The following is a 20,000-nucleotide window of genomic DNA, read 5'->3' on the forward strand; positions in this document are numbered from 1 at the left end:
TACGCTCCTGTTTGTAAAAGCAGCGTCACAATGGACTCCCCAGCGTAATATCCACCGAGGAATCTGACACACACGTGGCAAAACAACGCAGCCTTGCCAGAACGAGAGCCTAGATATGTGAGAGAGAGAGAGAGAGAGAGAGAGAGAGAGAGAGAGAGAGAGAGAGAGAGAGAGAGAGAGAGAGAGAGAGAGAGAGAGAGAGAGAGAGAGAATGAGTCGTGAAAGAAGAGACGGAGTCAGACAGATGGACATGGGGGCAGAACAATACGTAGGAGTGACAGATTCAAGCCCCTGAACTCAACATGAACAACACCAGTCATGTGACTTATCAACTCTGCAGCCATGTCAATCAAGCCAGTCGATGGACAACCCTCGGTCTTCACCGGAGGCTACGTTGCCTCCATTGACTGACTTCCCCCCCACTGAAGTCATTAAAACGTACACATTGATCTCCACAAAGCACAGCCATCCATAAGGAGGCAAAGCCCTACAGACAAGCCGTTCTCAGCGGCCGGCCGAACGGGCAAACTGCGTGTAGACTGTAAATTCTCCATTCAATCCACAGGAGGAGATCGCGCGCTCAACACATACCCGGAAGTCAAGGCTCTGCTCAAGCTGCAGCCTGGGGGATTAAGATCCGCTCAATCTAGAGAGGAGTTGAAAGGCAGCCAGGTATTAAGACACAAGGAATATTTGAGAAACCAGTCATTAGCAATGTGGATATTATGACCAAACAGGCAGAGGCGGTGATTAGAACACTCTATGAAGTTCACACCATTTAACTATATCATGATATTAGGATATTATGACCAAAATCCCAGGTCATGAGTAGCCTGGTCAATATTATGTCCATATATCGCCCAACCCTGGTTGAAGAACAGCCTTGTGTGGTATATTACACACATGTACGGAGAATTGAAAGTTCTCACATCAAATCAGACTACCTGATAACTCCTGGCAAGAATCGGAACGCAAAGCACTGGGATCTACACGAAAAGCAAATCCGAGCGCAATGAAGGAGGATGAGGAGACGCATGCGTACGCGAAAGGAATGAGCCCTGGCTCTTTGCGGTGGGCCGCTCCGGTGGGATTCTCCGCGTCAGAGCTGCAGAGGGGAGGATCGGAGCGGGATCTTGACCAGAGCCGCTCTTATAACAAACGCAGCTGCAGGTACATATGACGGGGCTCAAGTGTAATTCCGCAGGTCGACCCACCTCCGTAGGTGGGTTTGTTAGGAGTTATGAGCATGCGCAGCTTGTCTGTTGTCAAGCCCCCCACCCCCACCTACCCCGAACCCCACTCCGAACCCCACCACAGACCGCAGCAAGAGAATGAAAAGGCAAGAAACAAAAGCAAGCAACAGAAATGCAGATTTCACCTTCAATTATGGATATTCCACTCACTGTCATCGATCAAAGCGCTCGACAGAATCCACACACACACACACACACACACACGCACACGCACACGCACACACGTGCGCGCGCGTAAACGCCCACACACAGCTTGGAACAGGAAGCAGCTGACCTAGCCTCCCATCCACACTTGGGGTCGGACTGGGGCGGTAGGGAGGATGACTTCCTGTCCCAAATGGATTCTGGGCGATTTGCGAGAAGTTTATTATTCTGTCTAAACCATGACTGAGTTCAGGTCACGCAAATATTTCTCCCGTCTCGCCCTCTTTACACAAACAAAACACACACACACACACACATACATACACACTCACAAACAAACAAACCGAAACAGACTTTTCAGCATTAAGCTTTCCTAAATGTTAATGCTGGAACAATTGTTTGGCTGAAAAGTTGCTTATTTTGTACTGAAAATATCGCATTTTTGTTCATCTTTTATTATGTGCAATTGGTGGAATGCACTCAATTTAGTTGTTTTTGCAAAGTATTTTGCCAGTGATTCTTGAGGTCAAATTTTCAGGCCGTCTTCACAAGGACAATATCTTAATGACTCCCCGATGTGATAACACCAAAAGAGGTTAGGCGATTGGCAGGCGTCCGTACCTGTCTCCTCCGGCGTGTTGCTCTCCTGGGACAGCGTGGTCCAGCTGGACTCCTCGTCACTGGGATTCAGGTTCTGGATGCGGTTCAGAGCACAGTCCGTCTTTGCGCCCGTCAGCCTGTCCTTCTTGGTCTCTGGGGACGAAGAGCAGGACGAGGAGGAGGCCACCGAGAGCAGCGGGGCGTCCTCGGGGCTGCCCGCCTGCCGCCTGGGCGGGGACGAGGACGGCGGAGGCGGCACCGAAAAACTTTTCTCAGACTTGAAGAGCTTATTGCTGGAGTGGAGGTCGGACGAGATGAAGGCTTTCTTGGTCGGCACGGGGCTGCTGTTCTTCATCGTCAGCAGGGGCGTCTCCTCTTCCACTCCCTCCTCTTCCTCGCCCCGCACCGTTTCGTTGCCGTCATCCTCGATCTTCATCTTCAACGGGATCTCCTTTTCGGACAGGATGCTGATGTCGTCGCTGTCTTCCGCCTCGATGCTCGGGTGGAAGCCCAGACTCGTCGTGTTGGAGTTCAATTGCTGCTCCTGTTCCCCGGTGACACCCTGGTCTACGCCCGAGTCCGTTTTCCCGCCGAGATTCTCTTGATCGGCGTTTGGGTCCGGCTCGGCGGCGTCCTCATCTCGGCCGTTGTTGATCGGAGCTTGGCCGTCGCCACCGGCGCCGGCGTCGTTGACATTCAGGTCGTCCGCGGCAGCTGTGTCGCTCGGCTCCAGCTCGGCGGTGTCCGGACACGTCGTGTTCCTGTTGTGGTCTTGGCCTGCCTTACGGAGCTGGTTGGTGCCGTTCTTGACCAGTTTGAGGTTGTTGGGGGTCAGCGACTGCGGGGAGGACGACTGCGGTGAGGATGAGGGCGGCGCCGCCCCCTCCCCGAGGCCCATGGCGGCCTGGATGCTGGTCAGGGCATATTTCTTCCGACACTTGGGGGGCGTGGCGGAGCCCTGCTTGATGACGTCGCTGCTGAGGAGCTGGTTGTGGGAGGAGCGAAGGCTGAGCGAGGTGGGGGGTGTGACGGCGGGGCCGTTATGATTGGTCACGTCCACCGACATCATCATTGCACAAGAAAGGTCGGCTGGAAGAGAGAAAGAGGGGGGCAGAAGGGCAATGTTTGTAATTATATCCATCTGACTATCTAATAGCGGTAGAACTAAAACCTATCTACCAAACTATCCATTGGATTGTGTATTGGGCATCAATCTGCTCTAAAGGCTCAATGATGTGACCTGCCCGTGGACAAGAAGGAGTGTAAGAACAGCAAAGAGGGTGTAAAAAGTGCGAGTACACCGATACACCCTCCTTCCCAAGAAAACTAGTCCTTTATTTTGTACTTTCTTATCACAATTAGCTTATTTTGCACATCTGTTCATTGTGCTGTCTGCCTCCATCCAGTGCAAGGCGACTCTTTAAGATAAACATTGGCTGCATTCGGGCCTTATTTCACTCTCTCCAGATAGCGAGATTTAGCACCAAAAAAAGCGCTGGCTACAGCAGTGAGTTAATGCAAATGCATGCCAAATCGCAGAAACCAATACAGTACGTGTGCGTAAGCAGTGTGTGTGTGTGTGTGTGTGTGTGTGTGCTGTACCTGACAGGAGGTCCGTCATCGGCTGGTGCTGCTCACGGTCCGGGGCTCAGTGGCTACAGCTGAACATGTAAACGCCATGGAGGAAGAAGAAGAAGAAGACGGAAAAAACAAAGTGAGTGAAGGACTGATGAGTGAAGGAATGTAGAGAATCTTGAGCACTTCGAGAAGTCGCCCCCGGAGACCGAAGGCGCCCATGTGAAACTCGACTGCCGCCGGTTGCCATGGAGACGGCACAACGCTCCCAAGTGGCGGAAGAGCCTCCGACACATGTTTCTGTGTGGGGTATCTCTGTCTGTTTGTGTTTTAATTAGCAGGGCTCTTGATTCAAGCATTGGCACGTCAAAGAAAGTTGAATTCAATTTTTTCTATCTGCTTTAATGTCCATTCTGCTGATATTTATGGTGCTTGAGGTAATAAAATATTGATTCAGTCTGCTCCCAGTTCAGCAAATACGTCCCATTAGCGGTTCTGTTAGTTCTGCTTATCTGGTGTCTCATTGTGACATTCCCGGGTAAATCCCGGCGGCTGCTGAGCGAAGAGGGTCTTGTTGGCTTATTGACCAGCAGCCGCCTGTCGCGTGCTGCCGTGCAAATACGAGGCACCGCTCCGCAACAAAAACTTTATTTACATTTCCTCCACTGACATCAGTGCCGCTTAAACAACCTTACATGGAGAGTGTTAAATCTCCACTTCAAAGTGCTGAATCTGCAAATAGGCAGCTCCTATTTCTTTGATACCGGGGATATCGTAACACCAGGGGAAAACGTAAATGTTAATCGTGAGGTATTTTTCAAAACATGCAATAATAATACACGGGATTTGAAGGTGAGTCCCTTGTGGCGATAATGAGCCCAGGAAAAAAAAAAAGAAAAAAAGGGAAATTCTACCCTAATTCTCGCCTCTATTTGTATATGTCCTCTGCTTTCTTAGTTTCTTACCTCCACATACAATGAACCCACAACTAGGGATTCACAAGGAACATGAACTACTGTTTAAATCCTCATTGTGATGTGAAAATGCAACATTTCAGCATCACCACTCGCTGTTCCTTGATAGTTTACACGGCAACCCAATGACCCAAAAGCACACTGAGCTTCCTAGAAACAGACAGAACGACAGCAGACACACAGAAGACACGTGGACGGAGTTAACCAAAAACAACACAAGTGGTTTGGATCCCAATTTGTATGCAGAGAGGATAGTACTGTAAAAGAGAAGCACATGTTTCGGGTGGAGCGGCATTAGCATCCGATACATGGACTTCCTAAAAGCTGGAAATGTACACACTGCCCGAGAGGAACTTGTATACTATATAGGAAAATACTTTGTTTTATTTACACACACACACACACACACACACACACACACACACACACGCACACACACGCACACACACACACACACACGCACACACACACACACACACACACACACACAATCTTTGGTCTGCCAGGACAATCCTGACTTCACATCAGCCATCAGCCTGACTTTAGTTCGAGGACTTTACAGACTTCACTTTCCCAGTGAATAAGGTGGCATGTCTCCCCGGGCTGGGGGGAGGCTTTCCCAAACTGGATCGTGAGTCGAGAGCAGTCGCGTTATCATTCCCATCTCGGTGATGGGTGAGCGATAATCTCATTTGGTTTATTTTTATGACCATTTCAGGAACATAAAAACACAATACGCCATGATACGCTGCATTCGAAATGTCTAACGGCCACAGATAAAATGCTGTTCCTGAACAAGAGTTTCAAACGCCAAGATCATATTGCATGTCGTCGCCAAGGCAACACACAACACATTCATCACAACATTGCATGTTTGTTTCGTGTCGTGAAGCCTTCTACGAAACTTCTACAAAGTCAGAACCATTGACACAAAGAGTCCCGGAGGAGCGTCCGCCTACCAGAGAGCTAGGGCCCGACGGGGGCTCCGAGATGGAGAACGTCCATGGCGATACTGGCAGCCTCTCTCCCTCTCTTCAACCGACCCCACTGCTCTACGAGGCCACTGTGTGTGAGAGAGAAAAACATAAGAGTCGGATTAAAGGTATACACAGCGAGAGAGAGAGAGAGAGAGAGAGAGAGAGAGAGAGAGAGAGAGAGAGAGATGGAATGAAACACAGATGGAGAGAGAGAGAAAGCTGCCCGACACAAGAGGGACAAATGAAGCCACATCAATTATTCACACTCTTTGATTAATACACAAGATGTGTGTGTTGGCATGTGCTTCTCAAGAACATGAGGCTCATTTTGTAGAAAGCTCATATTTATTTCCTTGGCGCTCATTGACTGGAACTGCCATAAACGCTGTGTCATAAGAGACCTGTAAAATTCCTCCACTCTGCCTCCAGCAATCAAACTATGTGCGTGTGTGCACACACGCACGCACGCACACACGTGCACACGCACACGCACACGCACACACACACACACACACACACACACACACACACACACACACACACACACTATACAGCTGTGTGTGTGTGTAATCCAGATAAACATGCATTCTGCCCAGTCACACCAGTCAATCAACCTCAGAGTGATTGAGGGAATAAATAGAACGGACGAGGGACATTTGGCCGTCCATCCTCACCAACACTTCCATAATTAGTGTTGTGTTAAGTGTGACTGGATCCGGCGCTGGAGGGGGGGGCTCACGCCTCTTTCCCCAGATAAACTGGGCTTCAAGGAGCTGCGTCCACTCTGTAGTTCCCCACCAGCACTGGTGGCGTGTAAGATGTTGAGGTTTTCTTATCGTAAGGGTATTTAGTGCTTTGCTCATCTATCTCTTGGAATAATCAATTCAGTTCGAAATTGTATGAATAAGAAACCTCATATTAGTTACTGTGAGGTTTATTTTAAGCGATTCCTGATTCTGCCACTTCCTATGCATCTCGAAGGTCACGTTCACGTTTTTTGGTGAATTAGTAGGGGTGTATTGATTCACCAGTACGAATCGGAAACCGGTTTTAATGTTAAAGATGCAAGTACATCGATATCCCTGGATTGAGCCACAGAAAATACACCATGAACTGGTCGATGGCCCGATTCTAGAGTTACCAATGGGTGGACTGAAGCTTTCCCGCTAACTCTACTTTAGTATAAACTAAGCTGCTGCGGAAGACTCACTGATCTAACATCACAAGTCATGTTACTTCCACCCCGTTGAACGGACAACCCAATGCTTCTGCCTCACGCTCTCTCTCTCTTCGACTCAGACGCACACACGCACGCGCGCAGACACACACACACACACACACACACACACACACACACACACACACACACACACAGACACCCAAATCATAAAATCTCGCGTGCACATTCCTTCTCGCGAAACTTGTGAACTGCCCAAAGTAACCAACACATCCAGGGTCATTACAATATTATATTATATATTACTATATCAGAATCACAATATATGACATATTATCATATCTAAATGCCATACAGTAACAAAAATACTTATTTTCCTGTCTTTTATGAAATACATCTATTTGAAGGTAAGCAATGCCCCTTTTAGAATTAGAATGGGTTTTATTCCGCCAGGTACATTTACATGTACTGTACTAGGATGTTCTTATGGTAAGGTTTGAGGACTTAAATAGAGACCATAAGCATTACAAATAAAAAGCTTAACAGTCCAGAAAAAAGGAGAATAATAAATAGAATAATAAAATAGGATAAAAATAAAAAAATAAATACAATTAAAATGTCAGACATACTATATATCTATATCTATATAATATACATAATTTGTATGTATGTTAAAACACAAAACAGAAATTGTCACATATATAAGATATACTTTTATAGAATTGGCTTATTTTAATATAAAATTTAAAATGAATGTCTACAATAAACAAATGTTAAGAACTGTATCAGATTACATCGTATCGCACCAAATAGTTTCGTATTAAAATGTATCATCCCTGAATTATTTCTTATTAGGGAGAGAAGCATACCGCTAGTGATAAGAATATTATTTAGATTTTTTTATTATTTTAATTTATTCCGATTATTTCAATCTGAATATTGAATCTGTATTTTCAATACGAGTATTGAATATTTAGTTTGCATTGAACTAAACAATTTGAATTGTGATTGCTTTCAGAAATGCGATAAAAATAAAAATTTATAAATTCAATTTGATTTAAATATCATGAAATACCATTCAATCTTGATTCAATCCATAAATATAAATTCAGTTTCTGGTGGTGCTGTTGTAGCCACATATACCCAGAGTAGTAAATATTGTCGAGCAGAAAGGCTTTATCTGTTTGATGATGGCAGGAAAAAAAAATACAAATAAAATAAATAAATAAATAAGCAAACAAATAAAAAGATACTGATGTTCCATTTCCAGACTGAACTGCGGGAGGCAGATAATGTATGCACACACTCCATCAACTGTCAAAATCGCAGAACAACAAGCGTGGACACACACACATGCCCGCCCACACACGCCCACGCCCACGCCCACACACGCCCACGCCCACACACGCCCACGCCCACACACGCACACACACACACACACACACACACACACACACACACACACACACAAACACACACACACGCACACAGATAAAAACACACCCATCTCAAGTATAAAAGTCAGCAGAGGACATAGCTGTGAGGAGACGATGCATAAAAAGAGCATCATAAAGTAACACATAAAATGCAACACATAAAAAAATGTGTTGCATTCTGGGATGAAATTACAAGGTGTGTGCTCGCACCGGAGGCTCTTGCTCCGACAGGCCCGCATACCACGGTGGTGTGTGTGACTGAGTAAATGAGTGAGTAAACAAAAAAAACAAAAAACAAAAACTGGCCTTACTTTACTTGAAGAATAGCCATTCATTCAGTCACACCTCTTTATGACAAGCTTACTGTATAATCTGGCTCGTGCACATAAGCGAGCGGCAGAAGTGCAGCTGATGCTGTGAATAGCATCATTGTGGTCGCTGTCGCTGGAATCCATACACTAACCCAGCATCCAGCCGGTACTGGGAAGTAGCACCAAGAGCACATGTGCAAATCCCTCCTAAGTGCGTACAAATCCAGAGTTTAATTTAGTCTTGAGATCGTGGTCACCCAAGTTTAGCAGCTTTTCCTGAAGATGAAAAGCAAATAATCTGGCATCAAAATCTGAATCTGTTTATTCAGGCAAGTGCATTTACTTCAGTTAGGAACTTTCGATGGATTGGTGCGTTGCTGTACAGACAATTAGCATAGTATAAAGCTTAACAGTCTGAACGAAAAAACAAATAAACAAAAAAAATAAAAATCCAAATATATAAAAATATACAGTACAAAATGTGACTATGCTCAGGATGTATTAAGTTAAAAGGCAAAAGATAAGGGTCTGCTGTGGGTATGAAATAAAAATATTAATTGATAAACACACTATGTATAGTATTATACATCGTATAGTATAGTATACAGGATGAATAAATATGTATAAAATAATAGGGGTATGGACAACAATGGATGAGCGGGTGTGAATTAAAATGATCACTATGTGAATACCAAAGAGAATCAAGGTCTAAATATGATCCCTTTTACAAAGTCCACATCTGGATGCGAGTTGCATAAGATGAAAATGGAAACGGGGACAGCAGCATATAGGGCAGGGCCCCGCTGGGGCCCTCAGCTGTGGAAGCGGGGGTCTAACCCTGATTACAGGGCCCCTCTATGGACTGCCGACCACTTGCACCGACAGAGGGGCATAAACACAGACACGCATGGTAAACACAGGGATAAAACCCTGCACGTGGAGCCGCTTGTAAACAGTTGTTGGTCGGAATGTTCACAGAACAACAGACATACGTGCAGAAAACTTTGGATAATTATTTAAAAAAAAACAAAAAAAACGAAAACACAGTGCCAACAGTTAGTGACTTTTTTCCCCCCATACCAATTTTATTTGGTAAGACAGAAATATTGGGTTGGTGTTTATACTAATGTTAAAAAAACATGTTAATCCATGCATTTTTGTCTGTGAGATTTTTATTCCGAAGTGTGTAGCATGTCACAGTTTAACAGAGTTTCTAGTTGGGCTGTTACCTACACCACCCAAGTGGGTGCGGGTTTGAGTCCCGTCACGGTTAAGTGTGGAGGCCCGTTTTAGAATTGCACTTCAGTGACTTATTAGGGTTTAGCTTTCTTTTATGCTTTGATCCTTATCCTTCACTTTTATATACTAACCTTACATACCTTTCATGCCTTATGTAAAGAACTTTGAATGGAGCTTGTGTAAGGAATGTGCTGTACAAATAAACTTCCTTTGCCCTACTGTACAACCCTTTCATTTGATTTTGGGTTCACCATCAGTGAAAAGAGTAGACAAGGAACCGAATGTTGGCTTACCAAGTGGTGCTTTGGAACTTCACATCACACAATATTTTCAGACATTTACACGATTGATGTACACGTACCGCGCAATATTGAGAATTTATGTTTATTTAAGTGCAACCATTAAGGATGCACCGATTTTGAAATTCTGGGCCGATACTGATACAATGTTTAAAATTACAATTTGGCCAATAGCCGATACCTATATTTTCAGATTTCCCCTGAAGGCAGCATCACTTACAGTTTTCAGAGTTTCCCCAAATGCAGCATCACTTCCTGCTTGGAGCGCCGCAGAGAGCCATGTTCGCATCTTCTAAAATCAATTGCGGATGGCGTCCCCCAAGTAAGGTTTATTTGTGGGAAACACTGGATAAACATCGGCCACGGCCATCGGTGAATGTCATCTTATTTACAGATAGGCCGATGGCAGTCAACAAGGTGAACATCGGCCGATAAATCAGTGCATCGCTAAAACAAATCCATAAGAGTGGGGCACTTCACAGCCAGCCTTTGCAGTCTTATCAATCACAATGTAAACCTACTTATCAAAATTGACTGAACAAACAGTGAAGAATAGTCCTAGAGTACTACAGTATCATACTAGCAGAACTGGTTAAACAAACCAAAAGGACGTGCACTTTTTTTTTTTTGGAAGGGTTGCGACTTGACTTGCGGTTTCTCATGCATTCATGAGGGAGTGAATTATCTCCAACCCGGGCAAACTCCAATGGTCTTTCGAGTTGTTGTTGTGGCTTCAAAGACCAAACTTTGTGCATTTTGGGTTATTGGTTAGTTTAATAACGCCTCAGGTGGCTCGCTATCACAATTCCCTGTATGTTTGTTGGTTTCCACAGCATTTCTGCGGGGAATGGAAACGACGGCAACACCGGGGTGCGAGAGGAAGCAGAAGTATTCTCAAACTAGCTTCAGTGACTGGGACTCTTGGAACAATGGGTCAACTGCTTTGACCCATTGTGAATGTAAATATTTTGGGATGAGCCCCTACCAGGACAATTCCGGTCCTTCATTTACTTCAACCGGCCTTCAGAGAGTCTAAAACAGAAAGACAGATCTGAAACACCTAAACCTGTGGCATTTCATCCGACATGACTCAGCTCTCCTGATGCCGATTCTTTTACAGAGCAAAAGCACTCTCGGAGAAAGAGTCAAATCAAATGAGTCATGGAAAAAGCCAAGCAATTCTTTGCTGACGGAGAAACTATTAAACGGCCCCAAATTAGACAAGGTGACAAATCAAGGGGGACTCATGATTTTTCGCATCGGTCTGAAAAGGCGTGCGCGGTGGAATTTCCGACTTCATAAAGCGCACGCAAGCGAAGCGGATTTGCCTCGGATCGATGGCGACCTCGGTCATTATCGCAAATGGCCGAGGCAAACGGAGTCGAGTGAAGTTTCAAGTTAAAAAAGTCGGTGCCGCCGCCGTCGCACGCACCCTTAATGCTCCGGAACCTTTGTGAAACTCGATAGCGTTGAGGTGTTCCATAAACGTATCGAATGTCCACGCCCGGACTCAAAAAAAAAAAAAAAAAACTCACATAACCCCAGACACACGCCAAGAACAAAGACACACTTGGGGGGCGGGGAACAAGATCCACGATGTGGCGCAGTGAGAGGGTGACCCCCGACTTCTGACCCACCGGCCAATATACAACTGAGAGTGTGTGTGTGTGTGTGTGTGTGTGTGTGTGTGTGTGTGTGTGTGTGTGTGTGTGTGTGTGTGTGTGTGTGTGTGGCATGTTGGAGGTCTGACTCTGGTAAGAATGCAAGGGAACAGCTGCAAACTCTCCCTCCTTCCTCTCTCACTCACTCTCTCTCGCCCTGTCTGTCGCTGCATATATACGGAGGCAAAAGGGGATAGGATGAGAGCGATTGGGACGGAGGGAGAGAAAGAGGGAGGAAGTGAGAGAGAGAAAGAGAGAGAGAGACAGAATAGTTTCTGCACGCCAAGTGGATACCTGCCAGGGACAAACTGTGGATCCTGACGTGGGGCTGCGACTTCCCCCTCCTCCCTTTCCTCCACCTCTGGTCGTTCCACTCTTCCTCCCCTCATCCTCAGCCCAGTTGAACCCCCTCCCCGCCGACTCCCCCCGCCCTCCTCCATATTACAAGCCTCCGCCCCCACCCCTCCGTCCCCTCTTTGTCTCTGAGCCCTGTTGTCTTCCCTCATTAAAAGAGAGAAGAACCGTAAACTCCCATAAAACGCAGACGTTCTCGCCGCAGCCCTGATTTACAGCCGCTGCTTTTCTCCCCCTCCGTGTCCATTCGCCTTATGTCAAAAGCCATCCGTCACCCCTTGTCGCAAAAATGAGACAGACAACAGAACGGGCGTAAAAAAGGGAGTGACTCTAGTAGGCCGTTAGGAGGCTGCGGCCACGGAAAAACAAAGTTGTCAAATTTGCGTCAATGAAGCAAAGCGCGGCGAGGAGAGAGAAGCGGCGTCCATCTGTTTTCCTCAACCCTCGCTTTTGGGACGTCAAAGAGTGCGAGACAGCTGCAGAAGAGCTCGCCAAATTTCCAGATTCCTTTTTTTTTTTTTTCCCCCAGGATCTTTATTGGATTTGGATGGCACCGCTGGTTGGGTCTCGTGTCTTGAGCGCTCAGCAGCATCGATTCAATGTTTTTTCGGCAATAATTCACCCTGATCTGTATCGTCTGTATGCACAGCAGACGACGTGTGATGGGCAAAAAGCGAAACCCACAAAGGCTACGTTCATGCCGCAGGCAAAAGAGGCCCAAATCTGATTTTATTTGCTCATGTGTGACTCAGATCTGTTTTTTTTTTTTTCCTTCATAAGAGTGTGAACTGATCAATTCCGAATTCTGGCCACTTTCACATGCGGTCCTAAATCGGATACAGGTCTGCATTTTTGCAATGCGACCTCAGTCTGAACAGTCAAATTGAAATTCATGCAACTTTTACACCATTCTAGAGTGTAAGGATGTTTATAATTAACCATATAACCGACAATAATAATTTTGACTGATTAATACTATCAGTTTAAAAAATATTATGGAAAAGAAAAAATTATAAAAGGAAAAAAAATTGGTTATACAATCTATTTCTTTAATACAAGGAACTTGGCCATCCCCGTTCCTCCAAATAAGCCAACTAAAAACTGTGTAAACAACCAAACACACAGTTTTTAGTTGTTTTATTTGGAGGAACGGCTAGCATGAACCGATAGCATGGAGAGCTGTTCCCTACTAGAGCGACATTCATCACAATTCTGCGCTGGCGGGAGTCACTCGGTGAAAACAAACATGGAAGAGCGCTGCGATAGGGGATGTCAGGGGAGGGGCAGTGAGATGTTGGACCGCATAAGTATTTGGGGGGGCACTTCTGTCCAAGCGAAACATGAGGGGTCGTACAGTGACCGTTCGGTGTTTGAAAGCGCATGGGAAGCAAATGGCCGAACCGGGGCCACAGGAGAGCACGGCTGCAGTGTCAGAGAAAAAGTCGAGGGCCATGTTTAAAAAAGCTAAAGTCAAACCGAATCAGCGTGTACGGGGAAACCGTAAACGCTGACTACAGTGGCGTCCATGTTTACGCCCGTACAACAGCGCGATGCGCGTGACGCCTTTTGTTATTGTTCTGCTGCGCATGCGGGTCGGTTCATGGCGGTGACCACTTCACACTGGAATCTGACATTGGCCGCGTTAAAAAAAAAAAAAGTGAACCGCACAACAACAAAAAAAATAAAAAAATCGGATCTGAGAAATAAATCCAAATTGAGCACTAAGGCTTGCAGTGTGAACGTAGCCTAAGGTTTTATTAAATATAAAGTAGTATTACACGAGGACAGGAAGTTCCATTCCTGCTACTTAACTTTAGACTTTATTAATCCCTTTGGGGAAATTTAGATTTTACAGGAGCAAACCAGTTATGCTAATTAACAAAAGGAGTAAAAAAGTAAGACTAAATTAAAAATAACATGTAAACATATGGATGCAACGGTACGTGCTATGTTACCCATTTGGTGCGCCACCTGCGGTTCAATACGCACACGTGAACCATGGTGTTACGATATCACGGCACAAGTCCGCCGGACGTTTTTACTTCAGCTGTGCGCAGCTACGCAGCCTTTTCCGTAGAAACACGAGACAAAACGGCACAGAAATGTTTTTGTCAAGATTGCATTCAATTTAAATGTGTTTTGTAAGAGCCCACACTGTGCCAGAGAGCTAGGGCTGCTGTCGGATTTGCTGACTGATCAAGACCCGTTTTAAATACAGTGAACAAACCTATATTACAACTACCCCGGGGCTGGAAAAGAACCCCCTGGGATGCACGTGTCCTCTCTCTCTCTCTCAGGAACGAAGGGAACCGAGTCTCGCTGTTGAGCCGTTGTTTTCTTTCTTTTTTGCCAAGTTTTTACAACCCACCCATGAACTTTAACCCCCGTCTCCCCCTCCCCCCACAGTGCGTTACACTAGTTAATTATGGCAGACTACTAATAAAAACTTTTTTTTACGACTTTCAACTTTCAAAAGAAAATTCTTAAATATTAAGATACCGAAACAGCACCGGTGCCGTGGCCCAAACACTGTGATACGTACGGAATTGAATGACCACTGTACCTGTATGTTGCATTCCTAGTACCCATATATCTACATAACACTATGTAGCTCTATGATATCTAACTAGTCCAATGTGGGCAGATGGCAGGTACACTAATGAGCTTGCTATTAACGCTAGCTGACAGTTTCCCATAAAGAAAGTAATTATAATTTATACTTTTTTTTCCCATAATCATCTGCCATTCCTGAATGGATAATTATTCATTCTTTATACTCATCCTCGCTTGGAACGACGACAGCACCGACATGTTTTACACTGCCCTGGCGGCGCTCCGCACGTCTGTGGAAGTGCGCTTGTGAATATGGCTTGTACATCCCATAATAGCTAAGCCAGAAAACAATGGTCATCCCCCAGTTTCATCCAGTTCCGCAAATAACAGCGGAAGGGTTTGTTTAAGCGCGTGCGTGTGTGTGTGTGTGTGTGTGTGTCTCTTTGCATCCTTATATTGTCTACGACAGGAAATATGACAGAGGACCAAGTCACTTCTCATGACGACCACCTCAAACGCACGCACATACATACACACGCACGCAGGCACGCACGCACACACACACACACCTTCCAAAGGGACAGTGTGATTCCATGATCAATGTGTCGAGCACAGTGAAAGTGAAGGACACACACATAAATAGCTTTGGTTCCACTCACTTATTCAACACGTACTCCCCTCTACATACTGCTTACATGCGTGTATGTAACATATCCACATTTGTGCTTCAGCTTTTGGCTGTGTGTGTGTGTGTGTGTGTACTGTATATGTGAAAGGTATCATTTTACCCTGGCATGGTTTGTCATGGGGCCGAGAGAGAGAGAGAGAGAGAGAGAGAGAGAGAGAGAGAGAGAGAGAGAGAGAGAGAGAGAGAGAGAGAGAGAGAGAGAGAGAGAGCGGGAGACAAAGGTGACCACAAAGGGAAAGCGAGAACAGAGTGGAATTTCAGGGCGCGCCAAAGAATCTATGGTATGTCTTTCTTTGAGGGGTGGAGGGGTCAGGAGACTAAAGGGTCAGAATACACTAATTGTGCAACATGCGAGGGCCTTAAGCAAATGCACGCGCGCACGCACACACACACACACAAACACACACACAAACACACACACTCACACTCACACTCACACACTCACACACTCACACACCTTCTCCATCAAATATTGACCTTTGGCACGTGGGTACACCTTTCATTCTTTGTCCCCAAAGCGAGAAACAGCACGACCAGATGGAAGGGAAGGGAGAACAGGAGGTGAGGGTGTGGATCTTAAGGATTTTTTGACTAGATCCCCCAAAAGGCCGACAGGCATGCAGACGCAGCGCTGGACGGACCACCTGAAACACAGACAATAGTTGTCAGCGGATCATCTGGGTCATGAGGAACATCAAACCCTTTCACAATGCATCTGATTCCTCCCAATAGATAGGTGACAGAGTGTGTGAAGTAAAAAAAAACCAATTGTTTTTCAATAAACGGCTATATTACTCTTGGCATGGTGCATTTTTGTATTGGCGATAACCTTTGACATCAATACCCTAATCGATACCCTAAATTAACTTTGCTTTCGACCCGAACCCTCATGCAACGTACATTGTAACCGGGTATTGAACAACACTATGTAAAATGTATTATCTACATCTTTTGTGAAAGTTATCACAAAAAAATACTACTGCCAACCAGTATGGGGCTTATATGGATGGTTAGTACTTTCATATTTAAACACAATTTACTCAATTTACACAATTTATTCAAACACGCTTCTGGAACGGGAGCCAAAGCCTGAATTTTGGCAAAACACTTCAGTGCAAACGCCCCTTTCACCGCTCCCACCCCTCCAGGATCCTAAATATCTCCCCTGCCCTCCCGTCCTGCCTCACCCCTCCATCTCCCTTTCCTGTGGGCGAGGGGGAATTGGGGGAGGGGGAGGAGAGAAAGAACACCACCCACTCACATACACACACATGCAGACCGCAAATTGTACACATTCGGAGGCGAGGTAAGTCTTAAGCAGCACACACACACACACACACACACACACACACACACACACACACACACACACACACACACACACACACACACACACACACACACACACACACACACACACACACACACACACAAACCTGACGCCTGACACTTTGACAATAGCCTTATTGAGTGGCTATGATAGTGGGGTGAGAAAATAAGGAGAAACAGAGAAAACGATTGATAATAGCCTACGCATTATGAAAACACACAGACACAGACACACACACACAAACACACAGATGAGTATCAAGATTGTTACGGCAGAGAGGCAGGCGTGCACTCACTTTTTACAACAGCACACACAAACACACACACACACACACACACACACACACACACACACACACACACACACACACACACACACACACACACACACACACACACACACACACACACACACACACACACACACACTATGTCGCAGATAGAAACGGCAAAGGGTCACCATAATGTCTTCCACACACATGGACATTTCTCTCATTCAGATATTATATATAGATATACACCGATCAACCACAACATTAGAACAACAACTTATACCACCACCACAAACACTAAGTCCTGTAAGTTGTGAGGTGGGGCCCCCATGGATGGGGCTTGTTGTTCCAGTACATCCCACAGATGCTCCATCGGATCGGACCCTCACCCCGGCCATCCACATGATGTAGAAGAAAAGGTGATTCATCAGACCAGGCCACCTTCTTCCATTGCTCGCGTGCCCATTGTAGGCGCTTTCAGAGGTGGACAGAGGTCAGCATGGGCCCTCTGACCGGTCTGCAGCTACACAGCCCCATACACAGCAAGCTGTGATGCACTGTGTGTTCTGACACCTTTCTATCATAGCAGCATTAACTTTTTCACCAATTTGTGCGACAGTTCTGTTCACCGGTTGTCCTTCCTTATACCACGTTTGGTAGGGAGTAACCACTGCACACTGGAAACACCCCACAAGACCTGTCATTTTGGTGATGCTCTGACCCAGTCCTCTAGCCATCACAATTTGTTACTTGTCAAAGTCGCTCAGATCCTTACGCTTGACCAATTTTCCTGCTTCCAACACAACTTCAAGAACTGACTGTTCACTTGCTTCCCAATACATCCCACCCCTTGACGGGTGCCATTGGAACGCGATGATCAATGTTATCCACTTCATTTGTCAGTGGTTTTAATGTTGTGGCTGATCCGTGTATAGCTTGTGTATAGCTTGTAGCTCGATCGATCTAGATAAATAGATGAGATAGATAGATAGACTCTCTAGGTGCATGAACAATTTGTGATTGTGACCCCAGTGGAGACCACAGTGTGTGTGGTCTCCGTGTGGAACTAAATCAGGACCAACTGAATCGCCTATAAACCTTTTTTCCCCTTGATGAAGTGGTGTTAATTCCACCCCCGTGCATTTCTTTAATGGCCTTTTTTTCCCAGAGCTTCCGTGCAGGAAAGTATATAAAATTATGTCGTCGTCCCCCCCGCCCCCGTCATCTCCCAGGTGGGGTCAGTGGCGCAGCGGAGCGACTGGATATCCTTTAGATATATCTGGAACGGGGCAGGACTTCCGAATTTACAAGGAAGTCTAGACAAGAACAATGCAGCTTGTTTTAAGACGTGTGTGTGTGTGTGTGTGTGTGTGTGTGTGTGTGTGTGTGTGTGTGCGCCTGACTATCTCACATTTTGAGAGGGGAAAGAGCCCGTGGCGAGCGGTCGGTCCTGCAGGGATTTGGAGAGGCTGCGTCTATGTCACCGCCGCCTCTCTGATCTGATTGGTCGGAACCCGCTTCCTCATCAGCGCAGAAAGCCCTTACCGTCGGAGAGGGGAGAGAAGAAGAGACGGAAAAGACGGGCCGAACGGATGAGACAACCGAGAGGCGGCGAGACAAGCCAGAGGAAATGGGAGCGAGATGTCAGAGAGGACGCGCATACGAAAGGGGGAGAAAGGAAGAGCGCGAGGGTGACTCATCAGAAAAGGAATGTTGGTCCCTGCCAAGAGGACCATAGATACAGCCTCATCGCTCCCTCCCTCCCTCTCTCTCTCTCTCTCTCACTTCCTCCCCGCTCCCTCCCTCCCTCTCTCTCTCTCTCTCTCACTTCCTCCCCCCATTCTATCTCTTTCCCCATCGCTCCCTCTTTCACTAATGTTTAATATCACCCACTGACTTGTTGCTTCACTTCCCTCTCTTCTTCTGGCACTCCCTCCCTCGCTCGCTAGTGGTTGTTATTTTTTCCCAGCACTTGCAGGACCTCGGCCCGTTCCAGGATTCTGGGTTTTTGGACGTGGCTGACGCAGCTCGGCAGGCCGGTTTAGCGAAGCCGTCACTCCGCCGCCGCTCTTTGGTGTAAACACACCCGACGCCAAGACCGTCCATCCGCTGGTTTTACCATGTCGGTGCAAAAACCAAACTGCAGCAACGTGCGGAATTTCAATACAAGACGGTTGACATCGTTTTATCTGGATTCGGTGTATAAAAATGGCAAAGCTTCACCGTACTTGTGGCTTGAATATTTTAACTTTAAGGGGGCGCTTTCGCAGACGGGGTCTCAATCTCAATCAAGATGATCCTATTTAAATGAATCCAGAATTTAAAAAGGCCTTTCTTAGACGTTGCTTAATTTAAGATGAGTTAGTTCTAGACTAGGAAGTCTGAGAATACGGTATTGAAGCACTAGTCTCTTCCTCCACTAGTCTCCTCTATCGTCAAGGTCGACCTGGAGGCCAACATCCATTAATCCAGTTTAATTTAAGCCTTCACTTAGAACTAGATTACCTCTAATCTTCCTTCTGGAAATTTTACCAAAGACTGAAGAAGAGACAGAAGAGAAGGTCTGAGCCCATCTTAAACAATGACTAAGCAAGGCCGTTTGGGTTCTTCCAGATTCAAAGCTTCATTTAGTCTAAGATTAGGCCTAATTTGTGTCTGGGAAACCGCCCCTAAAAGAACCCCCGAGATGAACTTGTTAACTGCTTTGATTTCTAAAAAAAGGAAGCGGGCAGAGGAGTGGAAGATACATTTGAAAAACTGTGATCCTTTCTCTTTGGCAACCTTGTGTTCGGCATCATGCAAATAACACATGTTGGATTGAACTGAACCGATCATTGTGGGACCGGCAACCGCAGCCGCTTACGTAATAACCACACACACACACACACACACACACACACACACACACACACACACACACACACACACACACACACACACACACACACACACACACACACACACACACACACACACACACACACACACACACACACCACCATGATGACTGACTCTGACTCAGCATTCCTATCACCTGTCATTCTGCCCGATCATCAGGAAGGAATGTCTTTTCGAGTCCGATCTTTCCCCCACGGACTTGCCGAGAAAAACATCCATGTTTCAAAACACGAGAGATGAAATTCAGTTGATGAATAAAA

General features: G+C 46.0%; 1 protein-coding gene across 3 annotated transcripts in view; it reads right to left on the reverse strand.

The window, feature by feature from the left end:
* Nucleotides 1–20,000, reverse strand: part of apbb2b (amyloid beta (A4) precursor protein-binding, family B, member 2b) — a 56,563-nt gene that overhangs the window by 29,932 nt on the left and 6,631 nt on the right. Inside the window, exons 1-4 of one of the 3 annotated variants that reach the window (XM_079999125.1) lie at nt 11,941–12,018; nt 5,506–5,609; nt 3,600–3,658; nt 2,019–3,086 (exon numbers count right to left, since the gene is read on the reverse strand). In XM_079999125.1, coding sequence (XP_079855251.1) covers nt 2,019–3,086; nt 3,600–3,618 — 1,087 coding nt within the window. In that variant the 5' untranslated portion in view covers nt 3,619–3,658; nt 5,506–5,609; nt 11,941–12,018. Of the gene's footprint in view, nt 1–2,018; nt 3,087–3,599; nt 3,659–5,505; nt 5,610–11,940; nt 12,019–20,000 lie in introns of those variants that run through there. The other 2 variants (XM_079999124.1, XM_079999126.1) reach the window with 2 other exon arrangements.

This window comes from Zeus faber (genome assembly GCF_960531495.2).
Source record: "Zeus faber genome assembly, chromosome: 4".
NCBI lineage: Eukaryota > Metazoa > Chordata > Actinopteri > Zeiformes > Zeidae > Zeus > Zeus faber.